General features: G+C 53.8%; 1 protein-coding gene across 2 annotated transcripts; it reads right to left on the bottom strand.

Annotated features, from left to right (window-relative positions):
* Positions 1-293: 293 nt before the first annotated feature.
* On the bottom strand, positions 294-11,058 carry LOC116444575 (5-hydroxytryptamine receptor 7-like). 2 transcript variants are annotated; one of them, XM_032110110.1, is made up of 3 exons: positions 9,674-11,058; positions 8,201-8,770; positions 294-1,374 (listed from the first exon to the last, which is right to left on the bottom strand). In XM_032110110.1, the coding sequence occupies exons 2-3, from the start codon at positions 8,707-8,709 to the stop codon at positions 603-605; spliced, it is 1,281 nt and encodes a 426-aa protein (XP_031966001.1). In that variant the 5' UTR covers positions 8,710-8,770; positions 9,674-11,058; the 3' UTR covers positions 294-602. The 2 variants fall into 2 exon arrangements, with proteins under 2 accessions (XP_031966001.1, XP_031966000.1); XM_032110109.1 differs by having other exon boundaries at positions 8,201-8,748; positions 9,674-11,057.
* Positions 11,059-19,829: the final 8,771 nt, after the last annotated feature.

The following is a 19,829-nucleotide window of genomic DNA, read 5'->3' as shown; positions in this document are numbered from 1 at the left end:
GTATTTCTGCTCTGACGTGCAAACCTGGACATGAGCCCGGGGTGTGAAATGCAATTACATCGGGGCAAAGGGTTCGGATAAGCTGGGATGGCACGGGGGCCTGGATGTACAACGGAGCTGCTGTCAGATTCCACAGAGAAGTGCAGCCAATGTCATCTTTACACAGGATTTTGTGTGCCCTCCACAGACCTTAGAGCCCTTTTTGAAGGTGGAGAGCCACAGTCTTCTCAAGTTTTTAGGGTTTATTTTTGTTTGGTTGCTTGGCTGGGAAGGTTTCTTTTCCTTTTTTTTTTAAGATTTTAATAACAGATGGGTAAACTGAGGCACAGAAAGGTGGTGTGACTTGCCCACAGTCGTTGGTAGACTTTGAACCCCCCAGATCTTGCTCCCATCTGGGACAGAGCGAGAAGGAAGGGCTGTTCCCAAAGCTCCCTCCACTTGTTCCCAGGGTGAGGAAAACCGTGTCTCCTCACAGGGCGAGGGGAAGGGCCGTCACTCTCAGCGGCGATGTCTGGTGGGGCGGGAACAGTTCCTGCCGGCCCCTGGGAGGCCAGGGAAGCGAGGAACCCGGCATGGAGAGGCAGGAGCCGGTGGGTCAGGCACTACAGGATGCACTCGTGCCTCTCCGTGGCTTTCAGGGCCTCGTGCATGCTGGCGGCTGAGAGCCTCCTGTTGATGTTCCTGTACCTGCAGCGCAGCAGGTTCCAGAAAGTAGTCCTCAAATCCCGGTTGAAGAAGGCATAGATGAGGGGGTTGATGAGGGAGTTGGTGTAGCCCAGCCAGAGCAGAGTCCTCTCCAGCCGCAGCGGGATGCAGCTGCAGCGGATGCCGCAGATGAACGGCCGCGCCGTGGACATCAGGAAGAAGGGCAGCCAGCAAAACGTGAAGGCCCCCACGATGATGCCAAGGGTCCTGGCGGCTTTTTGCTCCCTCTTGAAGATGGAAATGTTCTTGCGGTCTGGCCGGAGCAGCTTGGAGAGCGTGGCGCATTCCTCCACGGCTTTGGTGCGCCGGGAGCTGTGGTGGGCACGGCTGGAGGCCTCGAGGCAGTAGACGCCCTCCTCCTCGTAGTGCTTGGGGAAGTTCATGAAGCGGTGCTTCTCGGCACTGACCTTGGCCGCCTTGTAGATGCGGCTGTACATCACCAGCATGACGGCCATGGGGATGTAGAAGGCCACCCCCGTGGAGTACACGGTGTAGCCGAAGTCCTGGCTGATGAGGCACACCCGCTCCACCGTCACGTTCTGGGCCCAGCCGAACAGCGGAGGGAGGGTGATGGAGGCCGACAGCAGCCACACGATGAAGACCATCTTGGCCATCAGCTTCCCGTTCTGCCGCACCGGGTAGGTCAGCGGCCGCGTGATGCCCAGGTACCTGTGGGAAGGAGGAGTTGTCAGGGGTTAGGAGTGGATGCTGTTGGGGGTGGTTTTCGCTCCTCATCAGCTTTTGATCCTCGCGGGAAAATTTTGGCCCTCAGAGGGGATAAGGAATTAATTCACCAAATAAAGATCTCCCCGGGGATGTGCTCACTTGGCTGAACACCCCAATTTAACTATTTCCCACCGCTTTCTTGCAACCACCCCATGCGTGGAATCACAGAATGGTTTGGGTTGGAAGGGACCTGAAAGCCCCTCTCATTCCATGGGCAGGGACACCTTCCACTATCCCAGGTTGCTGCAAGCCCCATCCAGCCTGGCCTTGGACACTTTCAGGGTTGGGGAGTTCATGACACGAGGTGCCATCGAACTGCTGAGTGCAGCCTGAACTCTGCATGGTCTCCTGGGGAATAAAAATGCTTTTAAAAGCTTCATTTTCAGGAATAAAAAACGCTTTAAGAAGCTGATATTTCCACCAGAACTATTCTGTACAGAAAACATGCAACAGCTTCCAGCCATGGCACATAACTCACTCCAGAGTGTTGCCCTTCCCAAGGAAACACCCAGCAGTGGGGTGGGTGATGCACAGAGGGATGTGCCACAGGACTGACTCCAGATGAAAGGAGTAACTCCTAGCAGTGTTTAATGGGAAGTAGGAAGCCCAACACCGTTCTCTTATTTGTTGGTGAAGAAATACAGCCTGCAGCTGAGATGGCCCTGAGAGAGCAAGAAGTAATCTTGCTTTTGGGAAGACTTAAAGATGTGTCTGGATGAGCCCTGCAAGCAAAGCTGGAGATTGGATGAAGCTGTTTGGGGACAGTTTTTGGGCCCCTCATGGCAAGAAAGACACTGAGGGGCTGAAGGGAAGGGAATGGAGCTGGGGAAGGGGCTGGGGCACCAGGAGTGGCTGAGGGAGCTGGGAAAGGGGCTCAGCCTGGAGCAAAGGAGGCTCAAGGGGGACCTCGTGGCTCTGCACAACTCCCTGAAAGTTGTTGACCTCTGGAAACTAAAATAGGAATGACCCAAGCAGCTGGAGCCATCTGCTCGCTTGCACAGCCTGTAGCTGCCAAAGTGATGGAGTCCAGCCCTCCATCAAGAGGAAAATGAGTGGGGTTCGGAGTAAGAGATCCCCAAAACAGCTGGTGACCCACAGATTCCCCAATCCTGACACGTGGGGTTAGGAGTTACCTTATTTTGCCTGAAAGGAGCTGGAGGCTGCACCAACGATCAGCTCCTGGTTGTGCCATGGGGTGTAAACGTGAACCATCCTCAGTCTTTTATTGGGAGGGTTTGTGTGATTAAGAAATTGTGCCAACTGTTGGTAAATTGGAATTGTAGAGCAATAAATCAGGGGGGAGCTGGCCACTGTCAGCCAGTGTTCCCCCTGGAAAACATCTGCCCGCTCCTCGGCTCCAACCAATCCAGCAAAAACCTCAAGCCACTCAATATGGATTTCTGTTACGTTACAGCCTTTTGGATTCCAATCTCCTGCTGCCAGGAATTTTTAGGCAGGAACACCTCACCTCTTAATTGTTCTTGGATGAATGGTGTCACACCAGAGGGGCAGTGAGAGCAGCAGCTCTGTGAGTATTTTCTGCTGAAAGCTGAACAAAAAAGAGAAAATATCTGTGGCGAATTTTACCTCTGCTGCATCATTTTTTTTCTGGCAGTCAGCCTCATTGTAAGTGTTAGGAGATTTTCTCTTCCCTGATTATTTCCCTTTTCCAGATCCTCCCCCAAGATTAGAAGATGGAAATAAAATATAAAAAAAAATCTAATTTCTCCTCCCCTCCTGACTGCTAAATCAATTGAGAGACTAAAGTCTTCTCCCCTGCCTCCCTGATAAAATGATTTTGAATTCATTCACTGAGTTATTCTTTCCTGGTTTTCCTCTGTGTTTTTTTCGAGCTGGCGTTAGTCACAAAACCCAACCAAAACTCTCTGGGACCATTTATGTTCAGAGAATCCCAGGATGGTTTGGGTTGGATGGGACCTTAAAGATCATCCAATTCCAACCCCCTGCCATGGGCAGGGACACCTTCCACTATCCCAGGCTGCTCCAAACCCCGTCCAACCTGGCCTTGGACACTTCAGGGATGGAGCATTCACAGCTTCTCTGGGCAACTCATTCCTTCCTGATGGTCCTTGATGCAGCTAGACTGGGAGAAAACCCTGCTCTGCTGCTGCAATTCCCAAATGAACACCCCAAAATCACCCCTCTGTAGATCCAAGCCAAGAACTTTGCCAATAAATCCATGCTGTGTGGTGTGCTATCCTCTCTTATGCTGTTACTGGGTTTCTTTGGAAGCCGATCCACCCAGGGTTTGCTGAAACTTCAAGGAATTTATGCGCTAGCCAAGGAAAACGAGGTTTAACAAGCAGGCAAAGCAGGCAAAGCTGACACATTTCATCTGCGGGTGCCTCGTGAAGCTGCTGCTGGAGGAAATGGGGCCGTTTTGAGGTCTTTGTAATAATTTTGATATGAGCAGGAAGCCCTCAAAATAGGGCAGCGTTTGCAGGAGGCGAGGTAGCACTGACAGGCGGTGGAATTTGAGTGGAATTCTCTCCCTTTGAATTTTTTTTTACTTTTTCTCTGTGTGTGTCATGCTGCTGATCAAGTTTAGGGGTAATCGGGTAACAAAAGGCAATTCCCAGAGCAGCGATTTACGGGCACTTGGTGTGGATTTGTAGGGACCTCGCTGTGCTGAGCTGATGGTGCAGCCACTCATCCCAGGTGCAATAAATTCCTGCCACATCCCTGATCCTGCAGATCCCAGCCCTCGGTTGAGGGGTGGGAGATCTGCCCCAGGCAGGGCTGCACCTGCAATCCCATGGGTGAGACAATTCAGAGCGTTTATTCTACACTCAACAGGAAGCATGGAATGGGTTGGGTTGGGAGGGAACTGAAATCCCATCCAGTTCCACCCCCGGGGCCAGGACACCTTCCACTATCCCAGGTTGCTCCAATCCCATCAAACCTGGCCGTGGGCACTTCCAGGGATCCAGGGGCAGCTACAGCCCTGCCAGGGCCTCACCACCCTCACAGGGAAGAATTCCTTCCCAGTATCCCATCTAACCCTGCCCTTGTCCTGCCTTTACATTTCCTGATGAAAGGTCCCTCTGTGGCTTCCCTGTAGGCCCCCATCAATTGCTGGATCATTATCTCAGGGATTCAATAGTAAAAACAACCCAAACCTCTCTGAGGTGTCCCTTTCTCCACCCTGCAGCTGGTGAACTGGGAAAAGATGGATCTCCACTCACACAGGAGGACAAATGAGCCCACAATTAGGGTTTCCTTGACCCCACAGTTCTACCACAATTCCATGCCTCCTTTGCAGCCCAGTTAAGCTCCTTCTCTGATTTCCAAGCTGATGCTTTTCCTTCCCCATCCCACTGAAGGAGAGGGGGATGCAAAAGGCAGCTGGAGGCTGCCACACCTGCCCATGCCCCTCAGTCAGAGCTGGTGGAGCATCCCAGGGCTCCATCCCAGATACAGAGCAGGGATCCACCTGGCCTGGGAAACATTTGGATGAAGAACATGGGAAAGGCAATCCAGCAAAATGCTGTGCAGGTTTCATCCCCCTGACTTTCGGGAGGCGTCCTTTTACTGAGGATGACCCCAGTTTGGAGCATGTAATCTGATTTTGGGTGGAAAATACTTGTCAGGGAGATGGGAGAGCCCCAGCAGAGCTGCCTGGGTAATGGATGGAGAGTTTTTTCTCTGCGAGGAAAGCCAGAAATGATGTGTGGGCTTTGGGGAGCTCCTTTTGTCAGCTCCTTGGCATTTTTAGGGAGAGATTCATCAAAGCTGAGCAGCCAAAGGAGGGGATTTTTTTGTTGTTGTTGTTGGTTTGTTTTTGGCTTGTGACATTAAAAAATCTGCAACATTGGCAGGCTTTTACATAAGGAAAATATAAGAGGATGATGGATGTTTCCAGCATTTTTCTTTTCTGATTTCAAAGGAAATCAATCAAATCTCGCTTCAGACAAGATTAGTTCTACCAGCTTCAATCGAGAGGCTTTTAGGAAGCGCTCTGCATTAATAATCAATAACAACAGCCTACATTTTAATAGTCCTCATCATCCTGGGCAAACCAAGTTGCTTTTCCATCTAAGCTAAGCAAAAATATGAGGACACTTCAGCCATCAATAAAAACAGAGCCTCCTCCTTGGCAGGAGCAGGCCTGACAGTGCTGACCAAGTTGGATCCAGGACAGAAGCGGAGGAAATATTTCTATTTCCGAGAAGCACCAGGGCTCTTCCTCTTCTTCCTTGCAGGGCAGGAGGAAGAGCTGGTCCCCACCACTGGGGGAGGTTTGGGTTGATGCCTCACTGAGATAACAATTTAATCTCTTTCAGAGCAGGTTTTTCAGGGACTCTGCGAGCTCAGCTCTCCCTGTTCTTTCGCTTTGTGGCTGTGTCAGCACAGAAATTGAGAATTGTGCTTTTGGAGATGTTCCTGTCAAGAGTTCAACCAAAAATCCTGCTCATGGCAGGCTCAGGGGGGAAGTGGAGATCCAGGCATGATCCTGGATCCTCAGTCCGCCTCCATGCACTGCCTGAGGGTGCTGGGTGGATGTGGAGCAGTGATGCTGCACGGGATGCTTGAGACACTGCCCTGGGACGACTCACACGACTCCCAGCCCATTCCCGGGGATCCTTGAGGGGGAAAGCAGCAGGACAGTGCCCGGGTCACCTCTTCCTCTAATGTGCACCAGAGGACATCTCAATAATTCCCGTTCTCTCCTCAAGCCTCAGCACAGACTGACCCCACAAGCCCTCTGCACTGTCAGGTTGTCCTTCCTCCCACCAAGAGCCAGGTGCGCACAGCTGTCCAGTCCCGTCCCTCTGCTCAATCCTTGCTGTTTTCTCCTTTCTCAGCTGGAAATACATTCCAGGAAACTGCCCCGCAACCACTCAACTTCCCCACCAGGCCTTTGGTGAGGGGAGGATGAAGTTCTGGGGTCAAACTGATCATGGTGCAGTTCCTGTGCCAGCACATGAGGGACAAGCCCATGCCAGAAAATTCAGGCTCTGTGGCAGCCCCTTGGGACACAGATTTTCCCTCCCTCCTACCTTCCCAGGAAAGACAAACTCGGGATCTGCCTGCACTGTGTTCTTGGATATGGATCTGCCCCCCGGAGGGACGTGATGGATGAGTGGAATCAATGGCAAGGATTTCTGGGGAAAGGTCTGTCCTATTTTTCTCTGTGTTTGGAAAAGCCTTGCTCCAAGGGGTGGGATGAGATGGGATGGGGTTGGTTGGTTGGGAAAGGAGGGGAAGGAAATGGGAAGAGAAAGGGAAGAGGAAGGAAAGGGGAAGGGAAGAAGGAGGAAAGGAAAAGGAAAGGAAAAAGAAAGGGAAAGGAATTGCATGTATTGGGGTTTTGGGGACTTGGGATGAGGTGGGAGGGGTTGTTGACATTCTTGGCTAAGGAAAAATGAAATGGGAAAGGGGAAAGGGGGAAGGGGAAAGGCAAAAAGGGAAAGAGGGAAAGAGGGAAAGGGAAGGCAAGGCAAGGAAAAAGGAAAAGAAAGGAAAAAAGAAAGAAAAGGAGGAGGAGGAGGAGGAGGAGGAGGAGAAGGAGAAGGAGAAGGAGAAGGAGAAGGAGAAGGAGAAGGAGAAGGAGAAGGAGAAGGAGAAAAGGAAATTTTAAAGCAGAGCCAGTCTGGTCAGTGTGTAGCCACTTCCCTGCTCCTCACCCACCGGGAAGAAGCACTGACACATTTCATTCCTGCATTTCATCCCTTCCCTCTCACAGAGTCAGCCTCCTGCCAGCTCTGAGCACACCTGCTCTTTTTTCCAACAGGAAAATTATTAAAATAAAGCAAGTTCAGCAGAAGAGCTGGACTCTCTCTAACAGCAGCTCTGGGCTGCCCGGGGCTGTGGATCTGCAGCTCCCAGGGGAGCACTGGCTGGTGGGGATGAAGGCTTCGGAGCAGGACTCGCTGCTGGCGTGCCCTGGGGGGGATGTCAAGCAGCAGCACGGTTTTCTCTGTCCTTTCTGCTTCTCTGTCACCTGCTGTCACACCTGCGGAGGTGACCGGGGAGGTGGCACAGCTGAAAGGGCACATGTCACATGTGGGATGTGTCCTTTCCCTGAGCTGCTGCTCCCGAAGCAGCCCAGCCCAGCAGTGCCAGCTCAGCCCAAAGCGACCCCCCGAGAAGCCAGCACACGTCAGCCCCGGCCACCGGCTCGTCAGCGCGATGGCCCCGATGACGCAGCTGCTAAAATTAGAGCCACCAAGGTGCTGACTTGTCCAAGCCTGGCCACTTTGCCAGGCAGGCTTAGCCTTTCCCTCCCAGCCCCAGGTGTGGGAGGTGAAGCCAGCGAATTCTCACAAATGCGCTCACGGGGCTAAACCAGGGGAGTTGGGATCTTGAGATGGGGTGTGGGGAGCTGCTGACATCCTTAGCCAAGGCATGAGTCCAGGCAGCAGCAGAGAATCCCGCAGGACTGGCTCCAGAAGCCCTGGAACCTGGATTTCCAAAGTGCAGCTGGGGTTTTTTTTTGCTTTCTTGGACATGGCCCAGGCACCTTCCCCGGAGGAGGCCAGGTGCTGTTCCTCAAGAACAATGTGAAGCAGCTGCCAAAAGGGGGAAGACTGAGGAAGTAACTTGGGGAAGTTACTTGAGAAAGCACCCTGAGCCCAGCTCTTCCAAAGGCACTGAATTCCCACAGAAAACCCTCATCCCCTGGGAAAAAGCACACGCAGAAGCACTGATCCAACCAGGAACACGATTCCAGCGGCTGCCAACCTCCCGACACACCCTGATACCAGAGCCCACCCGAGCGCAGGGCAGCAGCCCAGCCCTGCCTTACCTGTCCACGCTGATGATGCACAAGGTCATGATGGAGGCGGTGCAGCACATCACGTCCATGGCGATGAACACGTTGCAAAACACCTTCCCAAAGAGCCACTCGCCCCCCACCAGGTCCGTGATGGTGACAAAGGGCATGACGGCGAAGGCCACCGACAGGTCGGCGGCGGCCAGGGACACCACCAGGTAGTTAGAGGGCTGCCGGAGCTTCTTGACGATGCACACGGAGATGATGACCAGCCCGTTGCCGGCGATGGTCATGAGGATGATGATGGAGAGCACGGCCCCGATGACGACCTTCTCGGTGTCCCCATAGAGCAGGATCTCCTCGCCGCAGTCCGTGGCGTTGGTGAGGTTGGAGGGCGGCAGCTCGGGCTCGGCTGGGGCGGGGGGTTCCTCAGTCATGAATGGATTCGTGAGCGGTTCCCGAGCCGGCCGCTGCTGCTCCGCGCTCTCCACCAAGAGAAGGTGCTGCTCCAGAAACCTCCTGGGGCTGGCCCTCAGCAGCATGCTCCGAGCTCGGCACGAGCGCTCCCCCAGCAGTGACACCTCCAGCGACAAACCAGAGCATCTTGTCACAAACAGGGCGAAGAAAATCAAATATCCTCTCATCCTCTCCCCCACCGTCACCACCCCCCTCCACCCCTCTCAGCTCTTGCCTCCCCGAAGCTGCGGCTGGATCTCACGTGCTCGGCAGGAAGCCGCTTCCCAAGTCTCCTTAAGGACACGCATTTTGCCGGGGGATGCTTGGAGGAAGCCGCTCTCCACTTGGGAAGGAGCAGGGACCGCCTGCAGCATCTCCCTGATCATCCATGTGCTTTTCCAGGAGAGGGAACGGGTTGTGGACTGTGTTTTCCTGCCGAGCTGTGCCTGCTGGGTTTGCACTTCTCCTCTGCATCCATACATTTAATCCCATGCGGAGCCTCCGCTGTGGATACGGGAGCGGATGCGACAACACGAGCCACAGCACCAGTGCGGGCACAGCCCCCGCCGGCTGCGTCCCCTGCCCGTGGCACGCACAAACTTCAAAGCCGGGACTGCAAACCCTGCTCCTGGCATGCAGTGGCCACGCACGGGCTGTCAGTAGCCACGGGATGGCAGCGGGAGCGCATCCATCGCATGCAGCACCCCCAGGGTACCACGCACAGCCCAGGCATCCCAGCTCGTTCCCGGAGCCTGAGCATTCCCACCACGCACAGCAGAGAGGCTCGGAGAGCCGCGGCCGCGCTCCCACCCCCGGGATTCCACCCCTGCAAGTATTTCCCGGCCATCCGCACGGAAACTTCAGGGCAGGGCTCACCCCTGGGTGCTCCGAGCATCAGGCACAACCTGCATCCTCTTTTTTGTTGTTGTTGTTGTTTTGTTTCAAACCCCATTTTCCCCTTGAAGTTTTGTTTCAATCCAAGGCGGATTGCAGCCCCCTCCTCCCCTTTACAGCATCCCCCGGCTGGGGCCATGGGGGTCCCGGAGTTACCTGTGCCGAGGGGGTGAGACATCCTCCAGGCGAGCCCCTGCGAGCTCCGGGCAGGCGAGGAAGCAAAGAGCCACCCCCGGAGCATCCTTCTCCCCTCCCCGCCTCGCCGGTCCCTCCTACCGCCCTCCCCTCTCCTCTGCCGGGCAGGGACCCAGATGGTCCCCGGCTCCCTCGGAGCCCCAGGGAGGAGCAAAGAGCGGGGCGGGGGGGTCCAGGCTGGATCCTGCAGCGGTGGGAGGGAGCGGGGAGCGTGTGAGGATCTGGAGGGAAAGGCTGGAAGTTGAGGAGATGCCTTGGAGCGCTGAGAGGGAGGAGAAGCAGCCTGGAACCCAGGGCAGGCTCAGGGCAGGGCACAGGGAAAGGCGCCCTTCCCCATGGTTATTTTTAAAGATTATTTCACAGGAGAGGGTTTCTCTCCTCGTTCCGTGCATTTTTCCAGCCCTCCTGCTTGTCGCGGGTCCCGTATTCCTTCAACTCCGCGCCGAGGACCAGTAAACAGCCAGGGAGAGGCAGATCCCTGAAGATGAGCCTTCCCTAATCCTAGGAAAACCGAGATAGAGACTATAAAAAGAACTGGAAAGAACATGGAGAGATCCACATCCAATTCCCTCTCCACCAAATGTTCCACGGGGACTTTGGAGCTGGGATCACTGATATTTCAGCCCCGGGCATCAGACGGCAGTCACAGTTTGCTGCTCCTGGGGTGGAAGGTGCGGAGCAGAGCCATCTCCTACACTGGTTGTTCCCAAGGGCGCTTCCCTCGGGAATTCAGCCCCTCCGCTGCCTTCCCGGGGGGATGGACAGTGCGGGGCCCATCCCGCATCCCTCGGGGTGGGGGAGTTCAGAGGGGAGAGGTGCGGGGGTGTGGCTGTGGAGCTGTTTGCCGGCTCGGGAAGCGATTCCCGACGCTCTGCCCCGTGCTCAGCGCCTCGGGAGCGAGGTGGGAATCTCATCCCAGCACTGCGCGAACACCCAGGTGACAGCACCCTGGGAGTCCGGGAAGAACACTTTTAAATCTCAGCCATGCCAAGCTCTGCATTACCTCCGGTCAGAGCCGGCACCGACCCCCGGGGATTTTTGGGGCAGATATTCCCGGGGGGAAAAAAGGGTGGATCTACAAGGAAAGCGCGGGTGGGCTAAACCAGAGCTGGTAAAGCTGTGCTTAGCGCTGGGGTTCCTCCTTTGCTGCTCGAGCATCGCAGCGTGTGTGGGAGGCTGGTGAAAATAGCTTCCTCTCCAGGCCAGGACGTGCTGGAGGAGCTCCGGGATTTTTTTTCCTTGTTTTTTCCATGACAGGTGGGGTTTTTTCCCGTCCCCTCCAGAGCAGTGACGAGCCAAGGTGGGATGGGGCTGATGCACAAACCCTGCACGACCTGGGGAGTGGGAGCTGCCTCGGGGACCAGGCTGGACTCGCCGAGATTTGCCAAATACACCCGGAATTTCCAAGGAGAAAAAGGGGATCTGCAGAACTCCCTGCTGCGGGAACCGCCGGATTCTGCAGTCTCCAAAGCCAGACAAATTCAGCCGAGGAGAAAAACACCCCCTAAGGACCGGCTCAGGCAGTCTGTGGCCAGATGCCTGGAGAATTCCAGGGAATCAATCTGTGCCCGAGGCACAGATCTGCTCCCACCCCTGGGAGAGGGGGTAGAGGAAGGATACGGGGTGGGGGACAGGCTGGAGGGGTTTTTCCAGGCTGGAGGGGTTTTTCCAGCTTCCCTGGAGGCCGCCTTGGGGAGAACAACACGGCAAGGAGCTCCTGTGCATGAAGGAGAGACAGGGATGGATTTTTTCCTCTCAAGGCAAGGGAAGCAGCCGGTTCATGCACAGAGGTCGAGTTCATGTCCTGGCAGAGAGGAAGGAAGGTGAAAAGGTGATTTTAGAGGTGAGGAAATTCCTGGACCCTTTGCTGTGGCCTTCTGGGACTTTTGGCAGAGCCTCAAAATCCAGCAAGAGCTCCAGGGAGCAGAATTTTCCCCCCACCTCTGTCTCATCCCAGCCCTGTTTCTGCAGGACACAACCTGCAGCTTTTCCCTTTCTGACCTCCTGCAGGTCTGGGCACTCCAGAGGAGAGATTTCCCCCACTTTTCCACGGGAATGAGCTGCTCTCATAACCTGGGGAGCAACGAAATTCCTGCAAAAACAGGGGCAGAAAGTCACTCCCAGCTCGTGGGGCACTCACCAAGCCAGAGGGCTCATTCTCTGCGTGGGCTGATTTTGGGGAGGACAGAAGGGAAAATGCCAATTTTCATGTGAAGCAATAATTAAAATAATTGTTATTCTTCTGCCTTAAACTCCTGGCGCAGCGTTTCTCCAGCCCCAGGCCACGCTGACCTTGCTGAGACACTGCTCCTGGGGCGAGCTGGGAAGAATTAATTGCATTTAATGGCAATTAGGGGAGGAAATGGCCAGCGTGCCTCAGCTCAGCACTCACTGGAGCTCTCTGCCTTTGCCGAGAGGACAGCACAGGTTTGGAGGAGCAGGGATGTTGCTGGAGCGAGGTGGATGAACCCCAAGGAAAATTACCCGTGCAAAACAAAGCTGGGAAGGGGAAAACACAAAATATCCCAAAGTTTCCCACTCCACCCGCAGCACGGGAGAGGTGACCAAAGTCCTCCCAGCACTTCTGCAAGGCAGTGCCCAGATCTATTATCCCATTTCCGTGTACAAATGGCCGTGAAGGGGCTATTTTATTAACAATTAATTGTTAATATTACGCCCTATTAAGTCTAATGGCGAGGTAATAGGCGCGGTTATTAATATGCAAATTTGGAGACATCTCATTAACTCCAAGGTCCTCAACCTCCCGGTGTTGCCCGGAGCAGCATCCCGAGGCAATCCTCCCCGCAGCACAGATGTTGACATTTCTCCCTCCCAGCAGGCAGAGCCTGCCCAGATGGATAAAAGGAATCCCTTGGGACTCTCAGCTTTCAGGGCGGATTTTACCTCCATGGGAAATTCGGGATGAGCTGGTCTGGGGTATCCAAACCTTCTCTGCAGGTGCCTCTCGCGTGGCTGTGGTCAGGAATAACAAAAACTGAGGTGTGGCCACTACAGTGATCCCAGATTCCATCACCTTCTCTCCATCGGCATCTCCTGCTTTCCCTCGGAGGCTCCCCCACTTCCAAAAGCAGCCCCTGATGAGCATCAAGGAGCATCTCCCCAGCATCTCCCAGCAAACAAAAAGAAAGTGGTGGGAATGTGGTACCCGAGAGAGGGGTTGGAGCTCCCAGACATGAATCCCTTGACTCGGGGTCCAATCCCAAACCCTTGAGGGGTAATTTGACGATTTACCTGTGATTTAAAACTCTGAGATAGAATTTTGGGTCGTTTTTTTCTTAGTGGACCTGCCTAAAATAGAAAAAAAAAAGTAATAAAATTAACCTTTTCTGTTGCTGTTAAAGGCTCCCAATGCATTTCGCTGTTTGAGCAGGTGGGGAACAACTGGAAATGTCACGGGAAAACGCCATCCAGAGGAGACATCCTAATAATTCATCTCCAAAAGGTGGATTTGCTGAAGAGAAAAGGGTTTTAATCCCGTTCCGTGCAGCCACGCTCCCTCTGCTGGAGTCTGCTCACACAACAGGCAGCTTTTAGTGGTAAAATCACCAAGATTTACAAATTTTGGTTACCTGGGAGGGCTCTCAAGGAGTTGTCCCTGTTCTCAGTCGGGGCAGGACGTGCCCACAGCCTCATGCCGATGTCCTGCACAGCTGGGACTGCCCCGAGGAGGACGGGGATGAGCTGGAGGGGACATTTGGGGATGAGCTGGAGGGAGAGAAGCCCCTGACAGCAAACTTTGGCTGCAGCCCCTCCTGTCCACTCTGAAGCTGCCCACGGTGGGTGCCAGAAGGATTTCCATGGGGGCTGATGAAGTTAGGGAAAAACCCAAAAACCTGGAATAGGAAAGAGTGGGGAAAAAAGGGATTTAGGTGAAGTTTCAACACAAAGCCCTCGGCCCTGCAGCTCTGACTTGAGGCTGTACTCACCCATTTGCCAGATTTTATTGCTGATTTATTATCCTTAGTGCTGGTTATTTATTCAAAGGGATGGAAGTGCAATTTTCCAGCCACTGCTCTCCCATCCACCTTTTCCAAAGGTTTGGGAAGAGCCTGGGTTTAGGAATAGGCAGTAAGATGACAGATTGCGTTTTGGAGGCTCAGCTAGAGTTTTGGAGCATGGAAACACCCTCCTTTTGGTCCTGGTGAAAAACCTGGAGCAAAGGATGCTCAGGGGGGACCTTGTGGCTCTGCACAAGTCCCTGACAGGAGGGGGCAGCCGGGGGGGTCGGGCTCTGCTCCCAGGGAACAGGGACAGGAGGAGAGGGAACGGCCTCAGGCTGGGCCAGGGGAAGCTCAGGTTGGATATGAGGGAAAATTTCTTCATGGAAAGGGCTGTCCAGCCCTGGCCCAGCTGCCCAGGGCAGTGGTGGAGTCCCCATCCCCGGAAGGATTTAAAATCCATGTGGATGTGGCACTTGGGGACGTGGGTCAGTGGTGGCCTGGGCAGTGCTGGGGGAGTGGTTGGACTGGATGATCTTGGAGAGTTTTTCCACCCTAAATGATTCTGTGATCCTGTTACACCTCTGGACCATCCGGATTCCAGAGAGAGACAAGCAGGGATGCAGAGCAAGCCCTCCTGGCCAAACCTTTTCCACCAGACAGCAGGACAGGTCCCTGCAGAGAGCAGCAGGAGCAGGGGATGTCACTGCAGGACATCAGGGCCAACCTGGAGCTGGGAGAGGGAGCTGTGCCTGCGGGAGGGAGCTCACAGGGCTCTGTCCCACCTGGAGCAAACCACTCAAGGAAAACCTTTTCTGCCAACTTTTTTTGGTCCCTGGCTTTGGGCAGAAGGTGCTGCTTGAAGGCAACGCCCCTGGAATTGTCCAAGGCCAGGCTGGACGGGGCTTGGAGCAACCTGGGATAGTGGAAAGTGTCCCTGCCCATGGAATGAATGAGAGGCGCTTTAAGTCCCTTCCAACCCAAACCATTCCATGATTTCCCCTTTCCACGCAGGGTTTGGGGCTGGCTGAGCTTGAATCGAGCCCTGCACCCACCAATTTCCCATTCTGAGCCCGGGGTTCTCCGTGCTCGGTGCCCAAGTGATGGGGGGGGGGGGTTGGGCTGAGGCTCTCCGGAGGTTGGAGCAGATGTTGGAGGTTTGGAAGTGAAAGCCGTGCCGGTGTTCTGCTCCCTGTCCCTGTTCTCCTCTCTGTCCCCTAGATGGCACCGGCTCTCAGCACATCAAATCCCCGATGGAAACCAGCAGGTTTCGGTGCCTGGGAAGGCTCAGGGCCAGAAACGAACACGAAATCCACCCCGACCGTTTAAAAGGAAGAAAAAATAAAGCTACAATTAATTGGGGTTTTGGCTCCTACACTGAAAAATTCAGATTTCTGACGCTTGGCTGGCTGCGGCGTTTCTGCTGCTCTCTCTCTTCTGGTCCATCTCTGGGTCCTGCATCCCCCCAAAATCCAGGGGACAGGGAATAACTCCTTCCTCCTCCCCAGCTTTGCTGCAGTGGCCCGTGGATATCTGGGGGCTGGGACAGACCCCTGGCTCACTCCAGGCAGACATTTCAGTCCTTTATAGGGCTGGGAAGTGCAGGGAGGAATATTCCAACTCCCTGTTTAATTTAAACCGAAGCAGGAGGTTGAGGAGGGAAAAGTACTGACAAAATCATCGGTTTGAAGATGCAGCCACCCTAAATAATCCCTTTTTCTGAGCCCTCCACGCCAAGCCATGGCACAGGGCAAACCCACACATCGCATCCCCCAGGCCTGGCTCTTCTTTGGACAGTTTATCCGCGAAAATTTTTGGCCAACTCACATTTCAACCCTCCTGCCAAGCTCCTGGCAGAGCAGCACGCGTGTCCTGGTGGGGAAGGAAGGACAATGTGAGGGAAACACCTCCCCACCTGACCCTGACCCTCCCCAGCTCTGCACCAAATGCCACCAACATCTAAACCAAAATCCTTACAAAATCTGCTCTGAGCAGGGGCACTTGGCACGCCCTCGGAGAGGCTCATCCCAAAGAAATCCATGCAGGGACATCCAGGAGGTGCCAAACGTGTCCTTCCCACCCCCTCCCTGCTGCTCAGCATCCACCCCCAGGGATCTGCTGGTGGCCCCACCCCTCCCAGAGGGCTCTGTTTGGGCACAACCACTTCTTACCCGTTTTTCTGCCCTGTTTTGGGGCTCTCCAGCCTGTGCAGGAGGGAACAGCCCTGGATAGGGACAGGTTCCTGGTGGCACATCCCAACAGTCCCCGTGGCAGAGCAGGGAGCAGCTCCCAGCCCAAAAATCAGAGGCAACCCCCACATTCTACAGCCCCCCAAATTACCACCACCCAGACCACTCCCCCTTTTCCGGGGATTCTGTCCATTTATGGTTTGTTTTTTTAATATATAGATTTATATGAGGGTCACCAGCGCTGCTTTAGGGCAGCTCACGCTGACGAAGGCCAGAGCTGGAGGAGGAATCCCACAGAACCTGGGGAGATGCAGTGGCTGCAGACCAGGGTCAGGTCTGCAGGCTCTGGATTGTCCCAGGTCCTGCTCTGAGCCCCACACAGCCATTCCCAGCCTCACCTCAACCTCACCTTCTGTCCTCATGAGCTGCTCCAGGATCCTGCAGTTAAAGGAGGTTGGAGGGCAACTGGATGCTGGATCCAAGCCTGGATCCTGTGGTAGGTAACAAATTCACTCCTTGGAGAAATGGGTCATCCCCAGGCTCCCCTAGGACAATATTCACCAGGATTTGGGCTCATCTCTGGCTTGGGTGATGCCGAGGAAGTCAGAGCCAGCTCCAGATGCTCCCAGCGCACCAAACCAGGTCAAAGGTGCAGTTATTCCTTAGGCTTCCCCATTAAATGCTGAAATAATCCAATTTTTGGCTCCCCAGACCCCCAGGAGTCAGACACATGTTCTCAGTCACAGCTGAGATGCTCGAATGTTCCAACTGCTGGGGACTCCACAAATATCCCCAGTCCCCAAAAAACACCCTCAGCACTGGGAGAGAAACCTGGGCTTTGGATTAAATCCTGGGAACTTTGGATTAAAGAAAAGACACGGATTGGGCAAAAAAGTAGAAATACATAAACAGCATATTTCTTTTTTATTCCATTTCAAATACAGAGCTTCCTTATACAAGCAAGGAATTCTCTCTCCCTTCTCCCCCAACCCCAAGCAACTCTTATCAAAAGGAATCCTTCACTGGAAAATCAACACCAGATCAGGGACAGGCGCTGGGAGAGGCTCTTTAGCAAGTGCAATATCCATGGGCCTGAAATCCCTGAACAGGAGCTTTTTCCTCACTGAAAATCCTTTCCCAGCATCCCGGGACAAACCTCCTGGTCTCCCAATGGAGAAGGATTTAAGCAGTTACAAGTCCTGGGGGAAAATAAACCCAGCACTGCTACACATCACTGGAAAATCCACCCCGGGGGATGCAGGGTTGGAGATGAGCTGGATCTGCCCCTGGAAGGTTTCTCCTCTTAAGCAGGGCTTATCCTGCACTTACACCCCCTCCAGGGAAAGCAGGAGGGGAAAACGAGGGAATATTTCAGATGTTTAAGTATTTGGGATACACCTTTCTCAGGTGGGATCATGGGGAAGGGGTTGGTTTGCATTAACTCGTGCTTTGGATAAAGTTTGGGGGTTTTTAGCAGCTGAACTGTTGCAGTTTTTAGTAAGAGAATTTCTGTTTTCTGGGGTAACATCTCATGGAATCACGGAATATCCTGAGCTTGAAGGGACCCACAAGGATCATTGAGTCCAGTCTTTCCTGTTTTGGGACAAGGTACAAACTCACACCAACAGAGAGGACAGGGAAAGGAGGGGATAAACACCTCCAAAAACAGCAGAGCCCTGAGTCACTGATTAAATCAGCACGGCCCCACCAGACACCACAGGCTAAACCCTCCCAGGGTCAATCATCAGCTCCTCACTCCCCAGGGGCTGCTGTGCTTTGCAGCTGGATCATTCCTTCTCCCATGGGAATAGATCCACGTGGATCTGCTTGGCACCCCAGAGCACAGCCCAGCTCCAAGATGGACACATCCAACACATCCCAGTGGCTGCAGCTTCCAGACCTGGGCACCTAATCCTGAGTACACTTTGGCATCAGAAGTGGTGGAGGTGGGAGGGAGCTGCCAACACCTGGGCAGGCAAGGGAAGCTCTGCAATGAAGGGCCTGGAGGGACAGGACACAGGGAATGGCTTCCCACTGCCAGAGGGCAGGGATGGATGGGATATTGGGAAGGAATTGTTCCCTAGGAGGGTGGGCAGGCCCTGGCACAGGGTGCCCAGAGAAGCTGTGGCCGCCCCTGGATCCCTGGAAGTGTCCAAGGCCAGGCTGGACATTGGGGCTTGGAGCAGCCTGGGACAGTGGAAGGTGTCCCTGCCATGGCAGGGGGTGGGATGAGATGAGCTTTAAGGTCCCTTCCAATGCAAACCATTCCATGATTCCCTGAAGAGGTGAATCCCATAAAATCCTGCTCGAGCAGGCTGGCACTGCCCTGGAGGTGCCGTTTGAAATCAGTGGCACTGGTCCCAAATCTGAGAAATGTGACGCTTTAAACACCAGAGAGGTGCCAGCAGAGCTGCCAGGGCAAGCAGCTCCAGACAGGAGGGGACACAGCCTGAGCTGTGTCACTCCCATCAGAGAGCTCTCCCCCAGCACTGGGGATGCTCAGGGCACCCAGGGCTGCACCTTCTGCTCCAGCCACCTCTGGCCTCACTCCCATGGACACTGCAGAACCACCCAAAGCCATCCAGGCATGAAAAACTTACCCAAAAAAGCCCTCTAAGACACCCAACTGTTGCTGCTGGGCAGATGAGAACTGATCCCAGCCCTCCCAAAAGCCTCCCCAGCACTGAAATCAATCCCCCACGCGCTGAATTTGATAGGAGGACTTCCTGCAGCCAGGGACAGGCTGATCACACCAAAAACACCTCACTGCACAGAGTTCCCCGTTCTCCCCACGTGCTCAGAAGTCACTCAGATCAGGAGGGAGAGGCTTTATTTGCAAGCTGTTTCCCCCAACTCTCTGCATCCTGCTCCCCTTCTGTGGCTGAGTGAGGGGCACTGCTCCTGCAGCAGCAGGGCTTTGTCACATGGGCGAGGCGCAGACTCGCCAAGCGAGCAGCTCCTGCAGGAGATGCAGATGGGGAGCAGAAGGCAGCAGCTCCCCCAGGACAGGCTCCTCAATATTGAATGTGACATCAGAGCAGAGCCCAGCGATCCAAGCTCATGCAGCTTTGCAAGGAAATGAAAAGAAATGAAAAGAGAAAGGAAAAGAGAAAGGAAAGGAAAAGAGAAAGGAAAGGAAAAGAGAAAGGAAAGGAAAGGAAAGGAAAGGAAAGGAAAGGAAAGGAAAGGAAAGGAAAGGAAAGGAAAGGAAAGGAAAGGAAAGGAAAGGAAAGGAAAGGAAAGGAAAGGAAAGGAAAGGAAAGGAAAGGAAAGGAAAGGAAAGGAAAGGAAAGGAAAGGAAAGGAAAGGAAAGGAAAGGAAAGGAAAGGAAAGGAAAGGAAAGGAAAGGAAAGGAAAGGAAAGGAAAGGAAAGGAGAAAGGAGAAAGGAGAAAGGAGAAAGGAGAAAGGAGAAAGAAAGGAGAAAGGAGAAAGGAGAAAGGAGAAAGGAGAAAGGAGAAAGGAGAAAGAAAAGAGAAAGGAGAAAGGAAGGAGAAAGGAGCAAGGAGAAAGTGGAAAGGAGAAAGGAGAAAGGAGAAAGGAAGGAGAAAGGAGAAAGGAGAAAGGAGAAAGGAGAAAAAAGAGAAAAGAGAAAAGACACAGCCAGCGAAATGCGAAAGGAAAACACCCAAAAAGCAAAAGAGGAAAGCTCTAATTTGTGATTCCAAAGCTTGTACTCCCAACAACTCCCTTCCCACAACATCGATGGTTTGCTCCTTGCAAGCAGCGCTGCAGCCAGGAGGGGAATGCCCGGGGTTTGGTCCTTCAATGCCTTAATTAGACAGGAAAACAATTAGGGAAGATGATTCTCTTCTAACATCCACAGGCCTCAATACAGAAAACGGCCCAACCCCATCCCATTAAGCCTATTTAGGTTGTTTGGGAGGCTTGGCAGATGAAGGGAAGATGTCCCAGCTGCAATGGGGCCATAAAGGAGATTTCTGAAGAGATGGGAAGTGCAGGTGTTGGAC

The sequence above is a fragment of the Corvus moneduloides genome, chromosome 5 (assembly GCF_009650955.1).
Source record: "Corvus moneduloides isolate bCorMon1 chromosome 5, bCorMon1.pri, whole genome shotgun sequence".
NCBI classification, from domain to species: Eukaryota; Metazoa; Chordata; class Aves; order Passeriformes; family Corvidae; genus Corvus; species Corvus moneduloides.
This window is presented reverse-complemented; position numbering and strand designations above follow the sequence as displayed.

Excerpts from the sequence above, each read along its gene's own strand:
- LOC116444575 (XM_032110110.1), bottom strand. The coding sequence starts at position 8,709 with ATGCTGCTGAGGGCCAGCCCCAGGAGGTTTCTGGAGCAGCACCTTCTC. Across the intron at positions 1,375-8,200 it reads TGCATCATCAGCGTGGACAG|GTACCTGGGCATCACGCGGC; the intron begins GTAAGGCAGGGC and ends TCCTTCCCACAG.